The sequence below is a fragment of the Peromyscus eremicus genome, chromosome 18, assembly GCF_949786415.1.
Source record: "Peromyscus eremicus chromosome 18, PerEre_H2_v1, whole genome shotgun sequence".
Lineage (NCBI taxonomy): Eukaryota > Metazoa > Chordata > Mammalia > Rodentia > Cricetidae > Peromyscus > Peromyscus eremicus.
Window position 1 is genome coordinate 44029559 of NC_081434.1, and position 23817 is coordinate 44053375.

Below are 23817 nucleotides of genomic sequence, written 5' to 3' on the forward strand. Positions count from 1 at the left end.
GGCCGGGTGGCATACATTCCAGGATCATTTCGGTTATGTTAGCTGATGGGAGCCCTACCCACTGCAGGTGAGGACCCTGGACTGTGGAAGACTGAGGGGACCCCCCCCCCCAGGCATTAATTCATTGCTCTTTGCTCTGGACTGTGGATGGAATGTGACTAGTTGGTTCAAGTTCCTGCCACCTTGATGTCCCCACAATGATTATCATATAATTTCAGTCATCACCATGTTCATCATCATCATCACCATCATCACCAACATTACTGCATCATTTCAGTCATCACCATGTTCATCATCATCATCATCATCACCATCATCACCAACATTACTGCATCACTTCAGTCATCACCATGTTCATCACCATCACCATCATCACCGACATTATTGCACCATTTCACTCATCACATGATTTCCCTTATCACTGTCATCTTCATCCCTGGACTAGAGGCCCTCAACATATCTCTGATGAGGGCTACTCATTCGAGATGAATGGGAATTGAGATTTTCACCCTCACTATCTCTGTTTGGAACTCTCCACTCTGTAAGTACTACCTGCTGTCTTCCCTGTCTGTGACATGAGCCTCAAACAAAAATTCATTTTTTTTCACCAGCTGCTCTGAGCTTGGGCAGCTGGAGTTCAATTCAAGGAAGCTATCTGAGAATCCATCCACTGATAATTCTGTTTCTCAAATGTCAGCCACCTGGGAATTACCATCATGATGTCTCATATCTGTGCACAGCTTGTACAATTTATTTACTTAATATTTCTCTTTAAATTGCCTCACTTGTTCATACAAATAAACTTATTTTAAAAGGAAACTTTATATCAGTACCATAAATGGAAAACCAATATTTCCTCATGCTCATGAAATATACATAGTAATTAAAATTAAAAAGGCTCTGTGCATCACCTACAATCATCTTCCATGACAGCCCAGGGGATGCATCTCGAACCTCTCTAGCTCCAGCTCTTATGTACAGCCCCTTAGAAGCGAGACTGCTGTGAGCCAGGGGTGACTCCCTGGAAAAAGACCACACATTCCAAGAGGGGCGCTTCTGCCCAAATCTGTGCTGAGACTGCCCCTTCATTTTGAAAAGAAGGAAGGAAAAGGAGAGAGTAGTGTGTAAGGGGCAAGGAGAACAGAGGAGGAGAGGGAAGGAGAGGAGAAAGGAGGAGAGGAGAGGAGAGAAGGAGAGGAGAGGAGAGGAGAGGAGAGAAGGAGAGGAGAGGAGAGGAGAGGAGAGGAGAGGAGAGGAGAGGAAGAAACGGGTATAGAGAGTGATAAGGGAGGTTTCAGTGGGGTGCAGGCACAGTAAGGTATCTTCAGGGGGGTGATAGTATAGCTGAGACTTGAAGGAAGCCAAGCAGAAACCCTGTGAGTACCGGGGACAAGAGCTTTCTGGGCATGAGGAGCAGTAGTAAGATGCCTCTGGCAGAAGCATGAGGGGAGTGTGTAAGTTCTTCGACCAAAGGCAACTTAGAGGAAGAGAGAGTTTATTTGGCTTACATTTCCATCACTGTAGGAAGTCAGGGCAGGAACTCAAACGGGAATCCTAAGCAGAAACCACAGAAGAACATTGCTAGCTAGCTCACTCACAGGCTCAGGTTTAGCTAGCCTTCTTACACAGTCCAGGTCTACCTAACTAGGGATGCTGCCACCCACAGTGGGCTGGACCATCCCACATCAATTAGCGATTAAGAAAACACCCCATGGACATGCCTACAGGTCAGTCTGTTGGGGGCAGTTTCTCAGCTGAGGTTCCTGCTTCCTAGGCGACTCTAGTTTGTGTCAAATTGACAAGAGCTAACCAGAACACAAGATGATATAAGCGGTGGTAACATTTGCTGAGGAGAAAGGTCTGCCCTGCTGGGGAGAGGAGACTTTCCCACCGGACAAGCTGTCTGAAAGGTGGGCAGGGCTTCGTGGGTGCAGCTTCTGATGAATTGTCATCCTCACTGGGGTGGCTTTTCAGTGATACAACTGCCTGTCCCGTAAGTAACTCCAGGAAACTCAATAAGCTAGACTTGGGTGGAATCGTTTGACCTATCACTGATGCTTATCTTGGGGGAATAGATGCCTCCTCAGGAAGTCCAGCCCCATCATCACTCAGGGGTGACCACAGCTGCCCACAGATTCCAAGTCAGTGTGGGGATGACATGCTCCCTTAGGATGTCACCTCACCGTTATGTTTTGAGACCATGTATGCGTTCAACTTCCCCAGCTCTAAAGTTCAATAGAAAACTTGATATTAGTCTGGCTTATACTCTTTGAGCTCCCAAACCTACAGCGTTTTCTCTAGTCTTTGTGTCATAGAGCAGGTCACTTCAGGCTATTAATTTGTCATTCCAGGGACATTTGCTGAGCTGTGGGTGGTATACAAGATGCTCAGAATACAAAGTTTGTTCAGATATGGCAGAGAGGACGAAGAAAGCCGTTTGAACTAAGACCTTCCTACTTTCTGGCTATGTATCCTTGGGCTATCCTTCCTCACACCCAACTTTAGTTATCTGTGAAGTGGGAATACTAATAATGCCTGGAGTGAATGCCATGTCCTTTACACACAAAATATTCAGAAACGGTGAGTGTTTTGACCCCAAGACTATACATCAGTCAGCATTCCACCACAGTGACAAGATACCTAAAGCAATCTACTAGAAGGAGAATGAGTTTTGTCTACAGTCTCCTGACTCCACCACTCTGGGTCTGTGGCAGCTCAGTACCTCATGGGATGAGCATTAGATAGAAGACCTATCTTCACCTCACAGCATCCAGGAGACAGCAAGAGAGACGGGGAGGGCTGGCATCCCAATATTCCCTTCAAGGACACCCCACACCCAGTGGCCACTGACTGGAAGATAAGCTTTCCATATATGGCCTTGGGGAACTTTCAGGATAAGAAGTGAAGCCCCATAACAAGAGGGCTAAAGACAAGTGCTCCAGGCATCCCAACAGCCTAGGGCAGATAAGAATCTTAATGTAATTTACTGAAGGAACATGCAAAGTGGCATGGGGAGACACCCCAGCCTTCAGGGCCGGTCCCCTCCTCAGGGACTTGGCAATCTTTCTGAATGTTGTGTGTCTCCAGTTTAGTCCGGAGCCTGTATGCCCCCAGAGCAAACTGCAGGTCCTCAGATCTGGAGGAACGTAGCCCCACCTGGTACCCCGTCCTTATGGAGGGGGCTCTGGGATCTGAGTGGTGCCTCTTCAGGTGACCCTGGTGGGAACATGGTTCTGTGGTGATGTGTGGCAGATTTACCTTCTGAAGCCTGGATTCAGTTTCCAGTCCTTCAGCTCACAGGTGAGGCTGATGGAAGACATACAGCTTCAGTTCTTCTTGCTTTCACCCCCAGATCACAAAGTAGGGACAAGACATCAAAAGCACATCTGTAGATTTATCACAGCATCTCTATTAACTATTTATTGATGCTGTAACAAAATGCCCAACAAAAGCACCTTGAGGAAGAAGTATTTATTCTGGCCCACAGTGTGAGAGGCTAGTCCATCAAGGCTGGGGAGGCATGGTGGCAGGGGTTTGAAGCAGACGGTTACGCTGTTTTCAGGCAGGAAGCAGAGAGAGAGGTTTCAGGGGCTCAGCTTCTTTTCTCCTTATTCAGTCCAGGACCCCGGCTCATGGGATGGCATCATTCACATTCAGGGAAGACCTCCCTTCCTTGCTTAAACCTTTCTGAAAACATCCTTATAGACACACCCAGAGGTGTGTTTCTGCAGTGATTCTAAACTCATCACATTAACAATCGAGATTAGCCAGCATGGCACCCGGGTTCCATAGACATCAGTGGCTGCTATTATCATTACCAGCTTTTAAGAAGGGCTTCTGCTCTTGAATATTTCACCCATGAGACTATTTCAAGAGCTGAGAATCTCACCTCTGCTGCAAAAACAGTGGTTTCTACCACCCACCTGGAAAGAACAATCTTTGAATATGAAGAACAGCTCTGTGTCCACGGGGAGAGAGAGAGAGAGTCAGTCTGTGTTGATTCAGACCACAGAGAAGGCCAACCTAAACTACAGTCAGATCTGAAGAGAGGAATCTTATTAGCTCCCTTCTATGCTGGGTCTTATCACAGCATTCTGCACACCGACTTCAGGCCCAGCTTAATGAACGCACAAAACACACTCGCAATTAGCAACACCCATTTGTGTGCCAACAATTCACACATGAAAGTCAACATCCAATGACGACGGTGTTTAATTTACACAGCAAATCATCCTTAAACACAATCTCTGCAGCACATTGCTCCCATGGGCTGCCTGTTTAGGTAACCATGGATTTGCTTAGCAAATTCTTTCTTAGAACAGAGGCTGCATGGGCCCCTCAGGTGCTTCAGGACTAACCTTTGTATATGTATGTGTTAAATGAATGTAAAGGTGTGTGTGTGTGTGTGTGTGTGTGTGTGTGTGTGTGTGTAGGTCAGAGGTCAACATCTGTCTATTCAGTTGTTCTCCATCTTATTTTTTGAAACAGGGTCTTTTGAACCCAAACTATTGATTTGGCTAGACTGGGAACACTCCAGTTCTCCTGTCTCCACCCCTACTTCCTGTTCCCAGGTCCTAGGGTTATAGATGCTCTTATGTGGGTGTTGAGGATCTAAACTTGCGTCCTCATACTTGCTTTAGAAGCAGTTTACTGACTGGACCATCTTCCCAGGCATGGGACTAACTTTTGACAGGACAGTGTATGTGGGCTGCATGACCTGGAGGTCTCTTCCCAAGCAATGTACACACAGACATGTTCCAACCCTGTAGTCAGGTTCTACAGCTGGAGGGCCAAGGACATTTCACAGAATGGGAAAGTCCCAAAGTGTGGTATTCTGTCTTCTCGAATGCTTCCCATGGGTGTTGCCTGGAGCCTCTGCACACACTCAAGACACCCTGGGAGTGTGTTAAAATGCAAATATTCCTTTCCTCCTTGTGGATACCTCAGAATCTTATTCATACATATGACAACCTCAGAATTATGTGGTCACCAGACTTGCTGCTAGATCCTGTCATATCATGTGCTAATAAAAGCGCAGAATGTGGGGCTGGAGAGATGGCTCCGTGGTTAGGAGCATTTGTTGCACTTCCAGAAGACCTGGGCTTGATTCCCAGCATCCTCATGGTGGATCACAACCACCTGTAACTCCAGTTCCAGGAGATCTGACATTCTCTTTTGGCCTCCTTAGACACTTCACGCACATGTTGCACATATGAACTTGTAGGCAAAACACTCATACACATAAAATAAAGATAAATCTTAAAAAAGCACAGAATGACTATGCCATGGTTTAAATGCAAAGATTTGGTTTCCTTTGTGTGTTATGCATTAAAAAACGTTCTAAGGCAGCTTCTCTAGATGTCACCAGACTGCCAACAGGGCCATGTTACTAAAAATCTTTAGACCAACCATACAACCAGGAGTCAGAAGGTGTTGTTACTGGGGGTATCTCATGGCTTAGGGGTCTTAAAGGGATGGCACTCCAACTTCCCAAGCCAGAGGCCAGGAAAGCAGCTATTTTGTTATGGTTTGCATATGAGGTGTCCCTCCAAGACTCATCTCTTGGAGGTTTGGCTCCTGGCTAGTGGTGCTATTTTGGAAGGTTCTAGAAACTTTGGGAGGTAAAACTCTAGGTGGAGAAGTAGTTTCTGGAGATGGTCCCTGAGGGTATCATATCCCTGCTTTCTTCCTGTCTTGCTCTTGGCTTCCTGTTTTCATGGAGGTAAAAAAGTGCCCTTGGACACATACTCCCACCACCATGATGTTCTGTCTCCTGGTGAGCCAAGAAACAGAACTAAGTGGCCGGGGAGGAACCCCCTGTGAGCCTAGATAGACCCTTTCCCTCACACTGTTTTGTCAGGCAGTTGGTGACCGTGAAAGAAAGGTGACGAATGCGGTGCCCGTGCCAGCCTCCCGGTCACTCATGACCTGCCACCACAGAGATGCAGCATGTCCCCCAAATGGCCATGTCCTGCGTGGGCCAGGGACTCCTGCAGGTAGGATTCTGGGTACAGAAGCTTCTGAGTGCTCTGGATCTGCTGGAATCGCTGTATCAATGGTTTAGTGGTGCAGAACTCCACACTCCAGCTCCACCAGGAACTGATAGATGAGCTGTGTAACCATCCACTGAGTCTTGAGCAAATACAGCTATAGTTTCCTTTGCTTGCCATCCTGGTCAGTTTTTATTGTCAACTTGACACAGGCAAGAAGTCATATGGAAAGAGAGGATCTCAATGGAGGGATTTCTCAGGTCATTCTCAGACCTGTGGGGGAACCGTCCTGACTGTTGATTGATTGACGTGGGAAGCCCTAACCCACTGTGGGTGGCGCCATGCCCAGGCAAGTAGTCTTGAGTTATGTAAGAAAGCAGGATGGCCATGAGCTGGGAGCAAGCCAGTAAGCTGCACTCCTCCACTACCTCTGCTTCAGTTCTTGCCTCCAGGCTCCTGCCTGAGTTTGTGCCTGGACTTCCCTCAGTGATGGAATGTGACCCGGAAGTGGAAGCTGAAATAAACCCTTCCTCTTCCAGGCTGCTTTTGGTCATGAGCATTTTATCACAGCAACAGAGAAGAAATGGATAGAGTTGGTCTGGCTGGAGAGCACAAGCCTGAATTAGGGGGTATACAACCAGTATCCTTCAAACCTGGGACACTCAACCTTGACTGTTCTTCTGTGTGAGCATTTTTTGCATCGCTATGGCAACATGCCTGACAGAAATGAGAGAAGAAAGATTTACTTCGGCTCACAGGTTCAGTCCTCTGAAACCCTGTGTCCTCTGTTGGCCTCACGTGCTTGGGCAGAATATCATGATGGCAGGAATGTGTGGTAAAAGTTGTTCTTTGCTTCTTTGTGGGTGGGAAATAAAGAGAGGGGGGCATATGGGAAGATGCCAGTGTGAGACCCATATCCCCCAGGATGCCCCCAGTGACGTGCTTCCTCTAACTTGGCCCCTGCTCCTGCCTCTTGCTACCTACCAATAACGCTATCGTATTATGAATGCATCAGGGGATGGGTCCATTCATTTGGGACCAAACCTCCATGATCTCATTGTCTCTGGAAATGCCATCACAGTCACACCTGGAAGAATGCTTCCTAATCCTTTAGACATGTCTTAATTTTTTTTACACCGTTTATTTGTGTATTATGTGTGTGGATGTGCATGTTCCAAGGCATGCATGGGGGTGTGTATCAGAGGACAGAGGAGAGGGTTCCCTTCTTTCATGTGGGTCGTGAAGATGGAATTTGGGTCATTAGGCTTGGCGGCAGCACCTGAGCCCACAGAGCCAACCCCATGGTCCTCTTGGGGCATTTTTTAATCCAATCAAGTCAGCTAGCAAACTTGGCCACACGTTCTCCTTTATTTCCTTCATACTTTTTGGAGCCCTCCCCCCTTCCTTCCCTTCTGTCTTCACCTCCTTCCCTTTGAACTTCATTCTTCCTGTGGCCCTACTATGTACCACACATCTGAGGCTGTCCTACCAGTGAACAGTTCAAATATTGTACTGTGAGGACGAGAGAGCAGCTTCCAGCAGGGAGAGGGACACCAAAAAAATAATAAAGTGGAATGTGGAGTGTGATTAGGAGAGGGGAGGGAGGGGGTGGTTATGGGTCCTGTGCTTCTTAATTGAGGTAATAAAAGTGTTCTAAAACAGACCACGGTTATGGCTGCACACCCTGGTAAATACACCAGAAATGATCGATTTGTGTCGATTGTGCCTCAACAAGGAGACTATGGAAACACAAGTGTATGAAGTACACTGTGGGATGGTAACTGCTGGGCGTAGCACTCCAGAGTGACAGAGAATGAAAGTGGCTACGGACCAACGGACTGAATACTTACGTCCTCCCCAGGCCACATGTGGAAGCCTCCACCCTCCCGTGTGATGGTGTTAGAAAGAGAGGCCTTTAGCGAATGTTTAGGATTGAGCAAGTCCAAGAGGGTGGGGCCCTCATGATTAGGGCCTTATAGGAAGAAGGGGAGCTGTAGAGAAGGCTCACTGGGTTAAGAGCACTGGCTGTTCTTCCAGAGGACCCAGGTTTAATTCCCAGCACCCACATGGCAGTTCACATCTGTCCAGTTCCAGGGCTTCTGATACCCTCACACAGATATCCATGCAGGCAAAACACAAATGAACATAAAATATAAATCATAAAATATATATATATATATATTTTTTAAAAAAGGACACTGCCCCCCCCCCACACACACAAGAGTGAGAAGGTTCCAATTGCAAGTGAGGTAGAGAACTCTCACCAGGAGCTGAATATCTGAGCTTGGATTTCCCAGCCTCTAGAAGTGTGAGAAATAAATGCCTCTCCCTCTCCTCAATCCCTGCCTCTGTGTATGCACACGTGCGTGTGAGGGTACCCTGCCTCTGTGTATGCACATGTGTGTGAGGGTGTCCCTGCCTCTGTATGCACATGTGTGTGAGGGTACCCTGCCTCTGTGTATGCACACGTGTGTGAAGGTGTCCCTGCCTCTGTGTATGCACACGTGTGTGAGGGTGTCCCTTCCTCTGTGTATGCACACATGTGTGTGAGGGTGTCCCTGCCTCTGTATGCACACGTGTGTGAGGGTGTCCCTGCCTTTGTATGCACACGTGTGTGAAGGTACCCATGCCTCTGTATGCACACACGTGTGTGAGGGTGTCCCTGCCTCTGTGTATGCACATGTGTGTGACGGTACTCCTGCCTCTGTATGCACACACGTGTGTGAGGGTGTCCCTGCCTCTGTGTATGCACACATGTGTGTGAGGGTACCCCTGCCTCTGTATGCACACACGTGTGTGAGGGTACCCCTGCCTCTGGGTATGTACACATGTGTGAGGATACCCTTGGGGGCCAGAAGACGCCTTCTGGAGGAGGAACTGGAGTTACAGTTAGCTGTGAGCCTCCGGATATCCCTGCCAGGAACTGAATTAGAATCCTCTGCAAAGCATCAAGTGCTTGTAACTGTTAAGCCATCTCTCAAGCACTGAAGACAAGTCTGTTGAGTCCCCTGTCTACTCTGGTATTTTATTTTAGGAGCCTGAAGTAAGACAACGTCCTCAGAGAGTTACCGTTTCTCAGTGGTGAGAAAGAAAGGCATGGAGAGTTGTTTTGGCTGGGGGAGCAGTCAGTGCAAAGGTCCTGAGGTTTCGTTCTTATGGTCAAGGAGCAGAAAGGGTCAAAGGAAGAACAGAGGGTAGGGAGTAGCAGGCTGGAAAGGACTTTGGCTCATCCTGGGGCTCAGAAAGGGACCAGTGGAGTGTTCTGGAAGAAGAGAGAGAGCTAATCTGACATGTGTGGCCAACAGATGCTGCCATGGAAATCAACAGTCATGGGCACCATTTAGTTCAGGGACCATGTATATCGTCTGCGACAGGCTGGGTGCCAAGCCCTGAGATGGGCATCTGTGCATTCCATATCAGAACTACATCCTGTGTCGGCTGAGATTATTTTTTCTATGTAATTGAAAAGGAAACTGAGGCTCAGGGCAGATGAGGAATGGATTCCATCTACAGTCCTGACAGAGCTGGGACACTTACCAGGCCCTCTTTTCTCCAGACCTTTCCCATTTTCACTAGCAAAGCTTTGCACACACAGCAAGCACTCAATAAAGGTGCACTGGCCAGGTAAGCGCGGACACTTATAGCATGATAGACTAACATGTCGCTGGACATAGAGAGGTTAAGTGTCAAGGGTCCCAGGCTGAGGAGCCAGTGTCCACTTACTGAGCTCGGCGATGCTGCCCACACGTGTGGCCAGCAGGGACTGTTCGATGGTCCTCAGCTCCGACTGGCTGAACATGGGTAGTTCTCCTGGCTTGCTGGGCCGCTGTGGGTCTCGGTGCAGGTTCAGGCTCTCTGGCAAGCTCAGCACACCTGAGACAGAGAAGAATAAATTGTTACTTTTCAGTTCACCAGAGGAGAAAAGCCACACCTCAAACTGTCAGAAGATGAGAAGGGAACCCACGCTCTGGACTCCCAATGTCTTTTGAGACAGGATAGCATATAGAGCTCAGGCTGGCTGAAAACTCATTATGTAGCCAAGGATGACCTTGAACTTCTAACCCTCCTGCCTGTGTCTCCTGAGTGCTGGCATTACAGGTGTGCATACCCACTTCCAGTTTATTTGGTGCTGGGGATCAAACTCTGGGCTGCATCCATGCTAGGCATACAGAAACCAGCTGAACTGCATCCCCAGCCCAGGACCCCTTTTAGACATGGATCCCGATTTTAACAAACGCAAGCATTTGTCTGGACACTACATTTCCAAAGACCATGAAACAGAATCTTTCCCCAGCCTAGCAATGATTCTGTCCACTGGAAGATGCTTCTCCTGAACCCAGAGATCACTGCCTCATCCTCCCTCCCAGAGACAGCCTAATCATTCTGGTGTTGAGGAGGCAGTCCCTGCTGGTGGTGGCCTCTGAGGACTTCCTTCATTGACTCAGTAATTAACTGGTGTGGACGGGCTGTGATCTCAAGGCAAGGCTCTGGGATTTCTCTGTAGTGATGCATATGGGGATGGAGGTCAGGGGAAAGTCCCTAGGACTTCAGTACCATGTGCAGTGAATGTCCGCAGAAATCCCCAGAACACAGCACTCTTTCCTCCCATTCTGCTCTCCAAACCTTCAGTGACAGCCTAAATGTAGCTATGTGGCCTACCCAGAGGCATTTACCCATCCCTAGCCACCCCAGGAGGAGACAGTGTGGTCCTGCTTCCTGAATTTCAAGTCTGATTAATAGACTTACTTTGATCAAGGCTATGTTAACAGAGGGGATAGAATCAGAGGCCTGAAAAATGCTTGTGACATTGAACTGGCTATCTTGAGCTCTGCCTTTATCATGGGCAAAACATGACCTGGCTAGCTGGCTCATCTAAGGAAGGTGAGAGAGAGAGAGACAGAGAGACAGAGAGACAGAGAGAGATAGATAGAGAGAGAGAGAGAGAGAGAGAGAGAGAGAGAGAGAGAGAGAGAGAGAGAGAACATGGGTGCTCACAAAATAACCCGGGAACAATAAAGGACGATCAACGCCCAGGTGCTGGACAATGGTAGTCGCTGGCAGAGGGAGAGGAAGCAGAGTGTGAAGCCTGCACTCAGCTTCACTCCTCATCCTGCTCACATCACAGATCGCAGTGGCTCCACCCATATCCTGCCACTCATGCTGCTGGCTGAGATCAGGGAGAAGGCAGCTAGAGCAAACACTGTTTTGAATGAATGATAACAATGGCTAAAGGATACAAATGCCCATCCGATTTTAATATTCCTATAGTCCGGAAATGATAAGTTTCCATTAAAGACTGTTTCCAACTGCCTATTTGTCAAACACTTTGTAGCTCCGAAGAACGTACTTTGTATCACAGCCCAGTGCACAACAATATGCTTTTCATGTTTGCCTTCAAAAATCTTCCACAGAAAACTGCCTGTCTGTATTGTGTTTTTGTTTTTACCTTCTCTTCTGTCTTATCAATAGTAAAAAAAAAAAAAAAAAAAAAAAAAAAATGGATGGCTGTAGCCCCTGAAGTGCTTTGAGGACCTACTAGGGAGTTGGAACAGGCAGTGTGTTTGTGAAACACCACAGCCCAGCAGGCAGGCCAACACAGCCTCACTATTCACTGGATACCTGAAGATCTTTCAGTTTTCAGGAATGACTCGACCTTCAGAGAGATACCCACCATTCAAGGGACACTTCTGCCTCTCTAACATCCTCCTATTGGACCCAGGCCATGATGCTCTAAGTCCTCCCTCACATGACCTGTGATGTCAGAGGCCAGACCAAGAAGCTGTTGCCATAGCAATGAATCTTGGGTCTATCCCTCACTGAGTTCTCTGATGTCTCTGTGACTCTAGCACAGGGACCTCCTACACTCTTAAGGAGGTAACTACAAATGATAACAGAAAATCAGGACCCAGACTAGGACTGAGGTAAGTTTCACCTCACTTGCCCAGGGGTGGGGGGCAGGATTAGGGGGCTTAAACAGCCAAGAATGAGGTCTTGAACCTCATTGGCTATGTATTAACCAGATCTGCAGCCCGTATGCTGCTCCACCAGGATCACCAGGCTCAGGAGAAAGAAACTTGAGTCTGGAACCCCGACAGGAGAAAGAAATTTGGGTCCGGAACCCCGAGCCTCACCCTGGCCTGACGCTTCCAGTACTTGACTTTGGACAGGCCACAGAACCTCTCTGGACCTTGGTGCCCTCTTCTGTGAAGTGGGGGATGGGGCAAATCACTGGATTCTCCTTTTCTCTGGGGTGTCAGGGGAGTGAAATGAGATCTTGTGGGCTAGCTTTCATGTGCTAAGCAGAAAGGCCCTCCACACATGGACCTGAGATGAAATCAGCATACAAACTCCTGCTCTGGATTTCTTCACACTTCATTGTGCAGATGAACAATCTCTATTGGAACTGCTTTGGAGAGTTATGAAATTCAAATGTGGGAATCATTTATTCAAAGACGCTTTAAAAACTAGATGACAGAGATTTATAAAATCTATAATTGATCTATTATGCCAAGATTATATATCAGGCTTTTCTTTTTGAGAACTCCATATAGGGTGTCTTAGTCAAGATTTTATCACTGTGATGAGACACCATGACCACGGTAACTCTTATATAGGAAATCATTTAATTGGGGCTGGCTTACAGTTCAGAGGTTTAGTCAATCATTGTTATGGTGGGAAGCATGGAGGCGTGCAGGCAAAAACGGTGCTGGAGAAGGAGCCAAGTGTTCTACATCCAGATTGGATTGGCAGGCAGCAGGAAGAGAAAGTGAGCCACTGGGCCTGGCTTGGGCTCCTGAAACCTCAAAGCCCACCCCCAGTGACACACTTCCTCCAACAGGGCCACACCTGCTTATTAGGCCACTCCCTACAAGTCTACAGGTTTTCATTAAAACCACCACGTAGGACTTAACACATAAACTGAAATAATTATAAAGAGAGTACCTAGGTGAATAAGAAGGCCAGAGCATCATTTTTAGTGTCGATGAAAGTCTATTATTGCAGCTGAGGACAGAATGGCTTGGTGATGAAGACCCAAGTTCAAAACTGAAGTTCGGGGGGGCGGGGCGGTAGGGGAGATGGCTCAGCCAGTTGAGTATTTGCTGTAAGCATTAGGAACTGAAAAGGTTACATAAAAGCCAGATACAGCAGCATGTACCTGCAACCCTAGCCCCGGGGGGGGGGGAGGGTAGGGGTACAGAGAGAGGGGCTTGCTAGCCAGCCAGCCTAGCCAAATTAGTGAGCCCTAGGTTCAAGGGGAGACCTCGTCTAAACAAATCAGATTGAGATTGATGGAGGAAGACTGCAGATGTTGACTTACAGACTCCATACACAGCTTGCACATATATGCACACTCACCAGTGTGTACACACGCACGCATGCACGCATGGTGCACCTGAGGAATTTGTCTTTGTGAGACTGGTGGTTCGTGTATTTTACATTTGGCTGAGGAGGGAGTGCATTCAAACCCTCAAAAAGGGTTGACGGCTCTTAAAAATCCTATCAAGGGTGCAGGTGAGCTGGGCCTATGGGCCTGAGACAGAACAGCTGCCCCGGCCCCTCCCTCTTATGCCACAGGGTAGCAAATGTAAGGGAAATGTGCCCCCCTCCTTGCTACCTGCAGGAAAGCCGGCCTCGGGGACATGGGAACGGAAGAGCTGGCTCTGTCCCTCACCCCAGTCTGGAGAGTGGGCCCTGCACCTCACCTGGGTAAAACAGTAGAGCTACCCCGGTTGTGTGAATGTGGGTGAGCCGGACCTGAGGGTGTGAGAGCAGGAGAACACAGCTCCTTGCTCTCTGCCATATTGGATGAGCTAGCAGGGGGCAGTGCTGGAGAGCTTGCCCTGGTGGTGACATTGAGGGAAAGCTGGCAGGCGGACCAACCCAGCCACCACCCAGGCCCAGAACCAGGGCTGTGAGTTGGCCCACCCCAACCCCCACCCCATCTGTGAACTGCTAGAGCATATGAAGGGGCCGGTCCCGCAGATCCACAGCTGTAGGACCTCCATGGCACAGGCAACAACAGGACATCCAGGAGGAGCCTCAGTGAGGACCCAGTACTGATGGTGTAGCAGAAGCCAGAGGCCTCGAACCAGACCAATGACTCACTGCAATGAACACTTGCAAGGAAAGATGTGTGGACTAAAGGGTGTACTGTGTGACTCACTGTGCCACACTCCAGCTTCCATGCCAAGATTTTTTAAAATTTGTTTTGTTTTGGCTTTACTTTTAAATTTTGTTTTGGGGAGAGACTGCAAGGGCAGAGGGTGGAAACCAAGGGACGGGGGTGGGGGTAGGGTGGGGGGTGGGATGAGTGGGATTGGGATACATGATGTGAAATCCACAAAGAATCAATAAAAAGTTTTAAAAAAATCAATTTCCCATTAAGATCCATTCATTTCACTCCTAGGTATTTAACCAAATATTATTTGAAATAAATATTGAACTATTGAAAATTAAAAAAACATGATCAATTTATGTCTGTGAATGCTGAATTCACAGCCATCAAGGTTTCATGGCTGCTGCTGAGGAGCAGAAAGGCCAGCATTGTCTGACCTACAGAGCTGAGCTCCCTCTCAAGAAGGAGCAAACTTCTCCAATGTCCAGGCAGTTTCCCTAGCTGCAGAGAGCAGTTAAACGATGGCCATTGTGGGTTTATTGTGAGGATTAAACAAAAACACACTGAGAACCTCTGGCCTCCAGTGGGAAAGCCTCATAGATACTCTGCCCTAAGGAGCACGAAGTCTCATCTATTTACCATCTGGATTCAGTCTTGAGGTTCATCTTTCCAAAGTCTTGTGTGACTGGACAAAGAGGATCTTTTGGTCAGGTCACTCAGAACGAAAACTGTAAGAAGTGCTGCTCTGCGTGAGATCTTGGACACACCATGTCCAGCACCTTATCTGTCACGGGGGCCACCAGGCTCTTACGGCCTGCTTCTGTTCTGAGGTGCACAGCACGGCCCTGTGGCAAACACAGCGCCTCGCCTTCCTCTATTTTGTCACTAGACTTGGGTCAAGGATGTATTTTCCCATGAGGAGAAAACCATGCTAGCCATCCCCCAGCCTTCATCCGCTCACCCTCAGGGATGATACTGGTGATGGTGCTGAAGGGGCCAGCCAAGCTTTACTGATTACCAACTTGGGTGGACAGCGTGCCTAGCACTTTCTGTGTTTAGATTAAAATGTATTTGACTTCTTGCACCTACACTAGATTAAACTGGTTTTTTTGGGGGGGGGGGAGGGCATGTAAGGTGACAGTGTGGAACAGTCTCTGGATTCCAGTGACCTTCCTTGGAACCCTAACTACAGCACTCAACATCCTTTTCATTTCTAAGACTTATGGTGGCTCCATACTCTGTTTCTATAGGTTGTCTATTTGGGTACTTCATGTGAGTAACCAAAGTTATGACGCAGTAATGGAAGAAGCCAGAATCAGGAGATGCATGTGCCATGCTGGGAGTGGGGGGTGACTACACAGGCCTGGTGCTCTGGGCACAGGCTTGGGCTCTGCCCATTGGCCTCTAGCTGCCAAGGAGAGTTGACTGTACTGGCACTGATGCCAACCTAGAATCCATCTTCCGTTAAGCAAGCAAGAAGCTGAAAGCCAGAGTCCACACTCAGCTTTACCAAACAGGAAGGAAGGAGCAATGGAAGAGCTCTGGCCAGTGCCAATGCCCGCTTTGCCACCTTCCATGGGGGTTGCCAGGCTGGGTTCCTCTGAGCCTGCCCCTCCCTCTGCAATGTTTGACACCGCCTGCCTCATGGCTGGCGGAGAGGCTGGAATGGGATAATATATATAGACAACCTGGCACAGAGAACGGAGTCAATAAATGTTTGCTAATAAAGTAAGTAAATGAAGTTCTTTGGAGCTAAAGATTTAGGAAGTCAATAACCTAGTCACTGCCAGAAGGCTTTCTTTTACTGTTAAATTTATGAAGAAAAAAAAAAGGAAATATCAGAGCTTTTTCTTTTTTTTGCCTATCCCACCAGCTTGGAGCCCCTGTTTTATTTTAAAAGACTTGGCAGCAGGAAGCAGATTTAGGGCTGGCTTAGCGAGCCCACTGTCTATGAGAAGCAGGTTCTTTTCCTGGTGGTGTGAGCATAGCTCCTGGCTCACATTTTGCCCAAGAATGGATTCCCTTTTCAGAGATCTTTCTTAAAAACCCAGGGCACTTAAGAATGAGAGTGGAGGAAACGTAAATGTAGAGTCTTTCTAGTAATGGGCACCAGGACACACTGAGGTGTGGAGTCAGAAACGTGTCTAAGGAAGGGCGCGGTGACCTTCTGAAAACACAAATGCTGGGCACAGTGCCTCTGAGGCCTCGGGCTCAGCTGTGGAGACAGACCTCCACCAGCTGGAACACTGTAGAAACAGAGCAGAGCCTGCATCCCTTGGGGTCCTGTGGAGCCTCCCTGAGGCGAGTCCAAGGCAGCCTCAGAGCTTCTCATGCTTCCTAGGGACTCAGTATCAGCTGGGATTTTGAGAATTGGACTCCACAGAGCAGTTCAGAGAGCCTGAGTTCTGAGTTCTGGAGGCCAGGTTTGGCCCACAACACTGATGTATTTAGTTAGCCTCCCCTTAAGTACCGGTTTCCTTGGGAATACTACAGAATAATGGAGACCATTCTAGCACAACCCTCACAGGGCCACTGGAAGATTAAATGAGTGAAAGACAGCTTGCTCTCTATAAATAGCTCAATAATGGCAGCTGTTATTATCATTATAATTGTGGCTGGAGGACAGTCCAGAGGGGAACAAAGGCCCAGAGGCAGGTGCTCCACATGTGGGGGAAGTGCCAGAGCAGAGGGTGCAGAGGTGGGATGCAGACAGGCAGCTGGGGATCATGGAGGACTTTAGCCACTGGCCACATTCTCAACCTTCACCTCCAGGGCACTAGGCTTCTCTCTGTTCACAGCCCAGTTCCTAGAAACTGTGGTCTGACACCAGATCACCACTGCTTTCTCCCGCTCTACCTCCACTTCCATTGGTCCAGCAAGTTCAAGGTTACTGTTCTGAGCCTGACTCAGGATGCCGCACACATGCAGGCCCTGCTTCTGGAAGCGCTTTCTGTCCAGGCAGCCAGCGAGACAGTGAGAAGTACAGCAGAGACTGTTCCTAGCAGAGGCAGAGAGGCAGGACAACTAGGATAGAGTCACAGGCAGGAAGCGCTCCAAGGTGACACCCCCCCCCCCCCAGCTGTCCTTCCCTCCGTGAGCCACAAGCGTTTGAGACAGGACTTACCCCACTGGGCTTAGTGCACAGTGGCAGCTGTGTTGTTCTGAAGATGTTGTGTAAGAGGCAAGGGCCTGTCCGTGTGGCTCCAACCCTGATTTTGAGTGAGGTAGGAGCCACTGGAAGATCCTGAATGGAGAAGGATGGAGTTGCCCTGTCTTTAAAGGGTCACCCCAGCTGGTGGGATGATCATGGACTGTAGGGTGACCAGGGCAGACTCAGGGTAACTACAACAGAGGTCATAAAACAGGCCAAGCAATGAAGATCCTCACAGGGTGTGGGGTGTAAGAACAAAGAAAAGTCTAATTGCAAGGGGAGCGTAGGGCTGCATTTACTCAAGGGGACTGGGTTTGGAAACCATGCCAAGCACACTAGAGATCCATGCTAAGAACATTCCCTTGCCTCTCGTCTCCCAGGATACACAGCCTTACACGTGAGACCTAGGGTGGCAGGCATTTCTTCCCTTTTCTTTCCTGCCAGTGAGGAGCACTGCTAGCCACATGGGCAGGACTGTTGGCTCCTTCCCCACTCCACCCTCTTCTCTCCCAGGGTTCTGCCTCTCTGTGTCATCCATGTGATCTCTGCATAGTCAGTCCTCAGTGCCATCCGTATTGGAGAGGCTTAAGAGGGAAGAAAAACACATTCTCAGTTTCTGCAGGTCTTCAGTGAAGGGACTCCCAGGGCTTAGCAATCAAGAGAACACTTAGTTTAGGCCCTAACTCCTCTTAAGAGCCTCAGGGGAATGTTATCGGGGATCTCCTGTTGGGTCTTGGGTAGCTGTGGAAGTGTCAGGGGGTGGTCAGTTCTTGGAGATGCAGCTCCCAGGAGGAGGGGGTAAGTCTTTTGGAAGGTCTCAGGGAAGCATCTCCCTTGATCACTGCCCAACAGTGACACTTGAGGGGAAAACTGGCATGGAATGTGATTAAAAACTCAGCCGTGGGGTGTGACTAACAGGAAAATTCTAGGAGTTAGAAATAATCTTTGACATTTCAATTAATTTCATGCACTAGATCAGGCAGATTTTTGGACAATCAGGACTATCTGGCTCCATTTCAGGGTGACTGTGCATCTGCCTCAGATATTTACAATCCAAATGTATACATTTACTCATCCACTCATCTACCCATCTACCCATCTACCCACCCACCCATCCATTCATCTATCCATCCATCCATCCACCCACATAAATGGTCACTTTTAATTAAACAAAAAATTCGAGGACCTACTATGTGCTAAATCACAGAGACACAGTAGAAAATATAACAGAGTAGCTGTTATGTTAATGAGCTTAACACCCATCTACCCTTCCATCATCCATTCTTTCATCCATAGCCTGTCTTTCTGTCCTTCCATCTGTCGACTCCATACCATGTGCCTGATCGGAACTGCAATGAGACGTAAGATGCACTGAAGCTGCCCTTAAGGAAGTCAATAAGGTGGCAAGAGTGTACATGCCCACAGATGTTGCAGGTGCCGTGAAAGAAGTCTACATGCTATGTGGATGGCATGAACAGGAAGTGGATATTCCACCTGAGTGGTAGGCCAGGAAAGGCTTCATGGAAAAATAGAGCAAAAGTTTTGAAAAATAAATCCTTGATCATTAGGTGAAGTGGATAGGGGAAGGCATAAAGGCAGGAAAACAGATGTACTGAATGAAGGTGGTTACTGCTGGAGCAACAGGTAGAAGGGAATTTCAATGGAGTGGGTGGGGCTAGACTAAGGAGGGGTCACAGTGCCTGCCTTGTTGAATTTCTCTCTATCATTGGGGTAAGTGACTTCCCTTAGAGCTAGCTCTGGTGTCTCATTCCATAACCAAAATGAGGTCAAGGTTCATGAATGGCATCCTGGTTAGAATGACCGTGAGAGATCCAGCACATATCACAGATGAGGCTGCCAGCAATGCAATATCCAGACTGTTCTCTGTCCCTCAGCTGTCTAGGACTGGAATGCTGCCCGTGGACTCCTCTGGCTCAGCAGATGTCTTAACCTTGACCTCTTTGATTTCTCTGGGCTTTCAACACCCACCCTATCTTCGGACCCCTGAAACTGCTGAGGCTGGTCCCTGGCATTCTACCTTCACCTTCACAGCTCAACCAGCCTGGATTTGGCTGAGAGGGACCTCTGGCAGGATTCCTGTCCTCTCCAAACTCTCTAATGACTCATCCTAGAATGAGCTTTCCTTTCCCCCTGACGATGTTGAGATAATGGGGTCAGTCACAAGTTGGCATCCTTGTTCTTAGATGTCCCTTTACCATCTTGCTCCTGCAGAATTCACTTAAAACACCTCAACTATTTTCAAAACAATGATCATAAAGTTGCACGTGGCCATTTGATAGACCTTAACAGTAGAAAACTGTGAACAGTAGACCCTCTTCTTTCCCTGTACCTGCCCACTAAACATTTATTAAGTCCAGGCAATGTACAGGTTCTCCAGGGGATGAAGGTCTGATGGTTCTTGCCTTTGCAGAACCATCTAGCCAGAGACACCAACGTCCCTCTGATGAGCACACAAAACACAATTCAAGTATAACTTTGTAAAACATCATGAAGAAAAAATCGACATGTGAACCATACCTTAACCAATGTGGAAGCTAGAAGGTAGTATCTAATTTAATTTAATTTCATATAATTTTAAGTAAATGAACTTTGCCTGTAGTCATTAGCATCTGTTTTTCCTTTGTTTCTAAATCACTGTCTCCCACAACTTTTTTATTTTAAATAGAAAATCAGATTCTCACCCATAGAAAAATTCTTTGCACATTAGGAAATCATTCCTTTGCTGATGTATGTCCTGCACACGCACTTCTCAGTGTCCCATCTGACCTTGGAAAGTGTATATAGCACCCAACCAGGAGTGTTTCCATTCAACTTAGCGCATTCAATCTTTTTCTCATAAGTTTAAGGTTATGTTTGGAAAATGCTTCCTCTATAGGGAGATGGATCAGTGGTCAAAACACTTGCCAGGTGAGCCAAGAGGACTGATGTTCAGGTCGCCAGAACCCATGTAAATGCTGAGTGGGTGTGAGGGCCTTCCACCCTTGGAAGACAGAGACGAGATTCCAGGAGCAAGCTGGCGAGGGAGACTAGTCATATTGGTGAGCTCTGGTTTTGACTGAGAGACCATGCCTCAAAGAATAAGAGGGGGAGTGATGGAGGGAGAGTTCCAGCATCAACCTTGGGCCTCTACATGCATGCACAGAAGTGTACATATAAACCCTGACACATGCATATACACATACATATAAAAAGAAGAGAGTGCTTACCCTAGGCAAGATTACTGAAAGTTAAGCATGTTTCTGATGGTAATTTTAGTTTTACTATCAATATTAAACCTGTGACCTATCTAGAGTGAGCTGGGAATCATATTTTTATTTTCCAAAGTAGCCAGTCAATTGTGTCAATATCTACTGAATAAGCCACTAAGTACCCAGTTACCTGTGTTGAAATCTCCTGGGTCAGCCACCTTTGACCCAATGGTTTCCATCCACTCTCTCAACCACTGTATTTCCAGGTGCGGTTGAGTTTACGTCCCTATTTCCCACTTTATCTTATTGATCTCATCTTTTCTCCATTGTGGGAAATAAATTATTTCATTATTGAAGCTTCATAAATGCTTGAAAATCAGAAAAGACCAGTCTTGATTCAACAGCTCTTCTTTTAAAATGATACTTAGAGCCTATTTTTATCTCCTTCTCTCCAATATTCATTTAAATTCTGAATTAGCTCTCTGAATGCCATTCAGTTGGTGAAGGCGATTGCACCAGAAAGGGTAGCCAACGGTGGGGTGGTTTGGATGGATAAGTCCATTTAAGACAATGCTTGAACACACATTATGCTTCCTGAAACACGTTTAGCTGTCCTCTTTGCTGTTCCCAACTTTCTGATTCTACCATTCCTCATGGGGACTTCTTCATAAACACAAGTTGAATTCATGAATGAATCCTGGGTAGAATTCTTTGTAGAGAAGAAGGATTAGTGTTAAAGAAGGTGTTAAAGCCATATTAACACCCTCCTGGGTATTCCTCTCTGTTACAGAAATTAAAGGGAGCTGAAAAAATGGAGGATTTCACACCAGCTGCCAGCAGCATTTGATGCCAAGGACAAACACTCACAGATCTGTGTTCTCCAGGGATAGATAGAGACCATTTCCAGGTAAAAGCGAGGATCCCGCTAGAGGGGAGGCTGCCGTGTCTGGCTGGCTTCCAGTGGGAGACTTCTTCCCAATAGAGCTTCCACACAGTAAGAGGGTTATTTATATGCATCATGAAGCCCCTTAGGGTCTGCAAGATCCCGAGTCACCCACAAAAGATTAAATCACATTCAACCCAGCTTCAGTGCTAAATATATTTAATTGTATTCTATGTCTTCAAAGTCTGATTATCTTTAATTAAACAGCCCGATGATAGATTTATTACTTACTTGATATGATATAGTAGAGAACTATTCACTGAAATGTTAATAAATGGGAATAGCCTACGGCTGACCACACAGAGTGACAGGGGTGTGTGTGTGTGTGTGTGTGTGTGTGTGTGTGTGTGTGTGTCTACAGCGTTTTGAGAGCTGGCTGTATCCCGCTGTTAACATAGTACAGATATTAATGGCACATAAAAGCACAAGTCTGCCATTTGCAGCTGCGCATGTGTATACAGATATAAATAACTAATCGGCCTTTCACAATCCATCAAAAATACAAAGATTACTAAATTGGCTTTTAAAAACATTAGAATCCCATTAGGGCAAATTCAGCTGCTGACTACAGAGCAAAAAACAAACCACAAGGGGACTCTAAATTCTTGTTTTGTGGCTGCTGATAAAAGTTAAAGGTACCACACTTTCAACCAGGCTATGGAGCCTGGCGGCGGGTGGGGGTGGGGGAGCAAGCGCTAACCTCGGCTGGAGAAAAGAGGCCCTTTTCCACTAGACACATGGAAGGATGCTCCTAGGGACCATGCCCCATTTAGGGAGTTATCAAAGCATTCCTTGAGGAAGCTCAGATGCAGCTCAGTGGTTCTCAGCTCCCCCACATGAGCCAGAGTCCAAGACTAATGTACAGAGAGTGCTGGTTTCCTCACCTAAAGTGTGGTGAATGGTGGTTCCGAAACACGTCTGCCGAATCCCCAAAACCTGTGAGTGGGACCATATTTACATACCAGTAAGGTAAGGGTGGCACAGGCCTTGTACCAACAGCAGAGGGGAGTGGGACACACTGATGGTTCTAGTTTCATTTCTTCTGTTGCTGTGGGAGGACACTATGACAATAAGTGTGACTTTAAGAAAGAAAGGTTTATTCAGCTTGCAATCCCAGACCACAGGCCGCATGGCAGACAAGTCAAGGCAGGTCACACCCACAGTCAGGAGCAGAAGGAAATGCATGCAAGCTCACTGGTGTTCAGCCTTCCCTCTACATCCAGTGGTCTAAGACCTAGAGCCAGAGAAAGATGCTGCCCCAAGTGGGCAGGTCTTCCCACCTCCATTAGTGCAGTAGAGACACTCCCACACAGACATGCCCACAGTTCAGTCTGATCTGGACAGTTCCTCTTTGGGACTCTTCCCAGGTGATTCTAAATTGGGTAAAGTTGACAATTCAAAGAAACCATTACACTGATACACAGAGGCAGCCGTATGAGGAGGGAGAGAGGGATTGCAATGGGTATGTACAGGATAAGGGACACCAGAGTTTGCTGGCAGCCGACAAAACACGGGAGAGAAGGTGAGTCCGATTCTATCACGCAGCCTTCATAGTAATCAATGCTGTAGATGCCTCAGTCTCAGACCTCCAGCTTCCAGAATACAAGAAAATGTATTACTGCGTTTGTAATCCATTGGGTCTGCGGCCAGAACCGATTTCTCTCTGGGTGTTAAACACATCTGACTGCTCGGAGCAAAGCTTTGAGCCCATGACCTTCTTCTCCCACTTCAACAACCTTCAGTGGCTCCCTATTGCCTAGAGGAGGAGACAGAAACCCTCCATCCAGGCCTTAAGGGCCTCTGTGGCCTCTGTCTGATCTAGCTGTCCAAACAAATTCCATCCTACTCACAAACCCACAAAGCCACTTATTCCCTGGATGTCTCTGCTCACGTAACTTTTCCTAACTCTAAGCTGTTCCCTCAGTTTTCTATAGGGAGCCATTCCCAGCTTTGCTGGGTGTAACACCACACTGCTTCCCTGGGCGATCTGACCCAAACTCCCCTAAAAGCCCCCAGCCCCCCCCCCCCCTTTACCCAGCAGGATATATGTAAATGACATTCGGGTGAGGCTAGAAAATAATAGTACTCATGAAAAATAGAACTGAAGACTTTTGCGGCACTTCCTAAGAGCCAGGCTCTGTTCTGAGTACTTTACAGCATGGATTGTTCTAATCCTCACATCTCTACGTAGTCTTTATGATTATTATCATTGTGCAGATGATGAAATGGAGGTCCAGAGAGGTTAGGTATCTTTCCGAAGGTCACACAGATGGGATTATAGATGAAGTTGGGAATTAATCCGTTTGGCTTCAGAGTTTGCGCTGCTCAGAGAGAAAGGCGGGGGCTGAGCTGGGAAGGACACGAAGGCACATCTGAAATCAGTGAAAAGCCAGAAGCCGAGAAATGAC

The 23817-nt window shown here is 47.5% G+C and overlaps 1 protein-coding gene across 1 annotated transcript in view; it reads right to left on the reverse strand.

The window, feature by feature from the left end:
- Positions 1-23817, reverse strand: part of Abtb3 (ankyrin repeat and BTB domain containing 3) — a 271670-nt gene that overhangs the window by 103886 nt on the left and 143967 nt on the right. The window contains exon 2 of the mRNA XM_059245625.1: positions 9714-9863. Within this exon, the coding sequence (XP_059101608.1) occupies positions 9714-9863 (150 nt within the window). The remainder of the gene's footprint in view (positions 1-9713; positions 9864-23817) is intronic.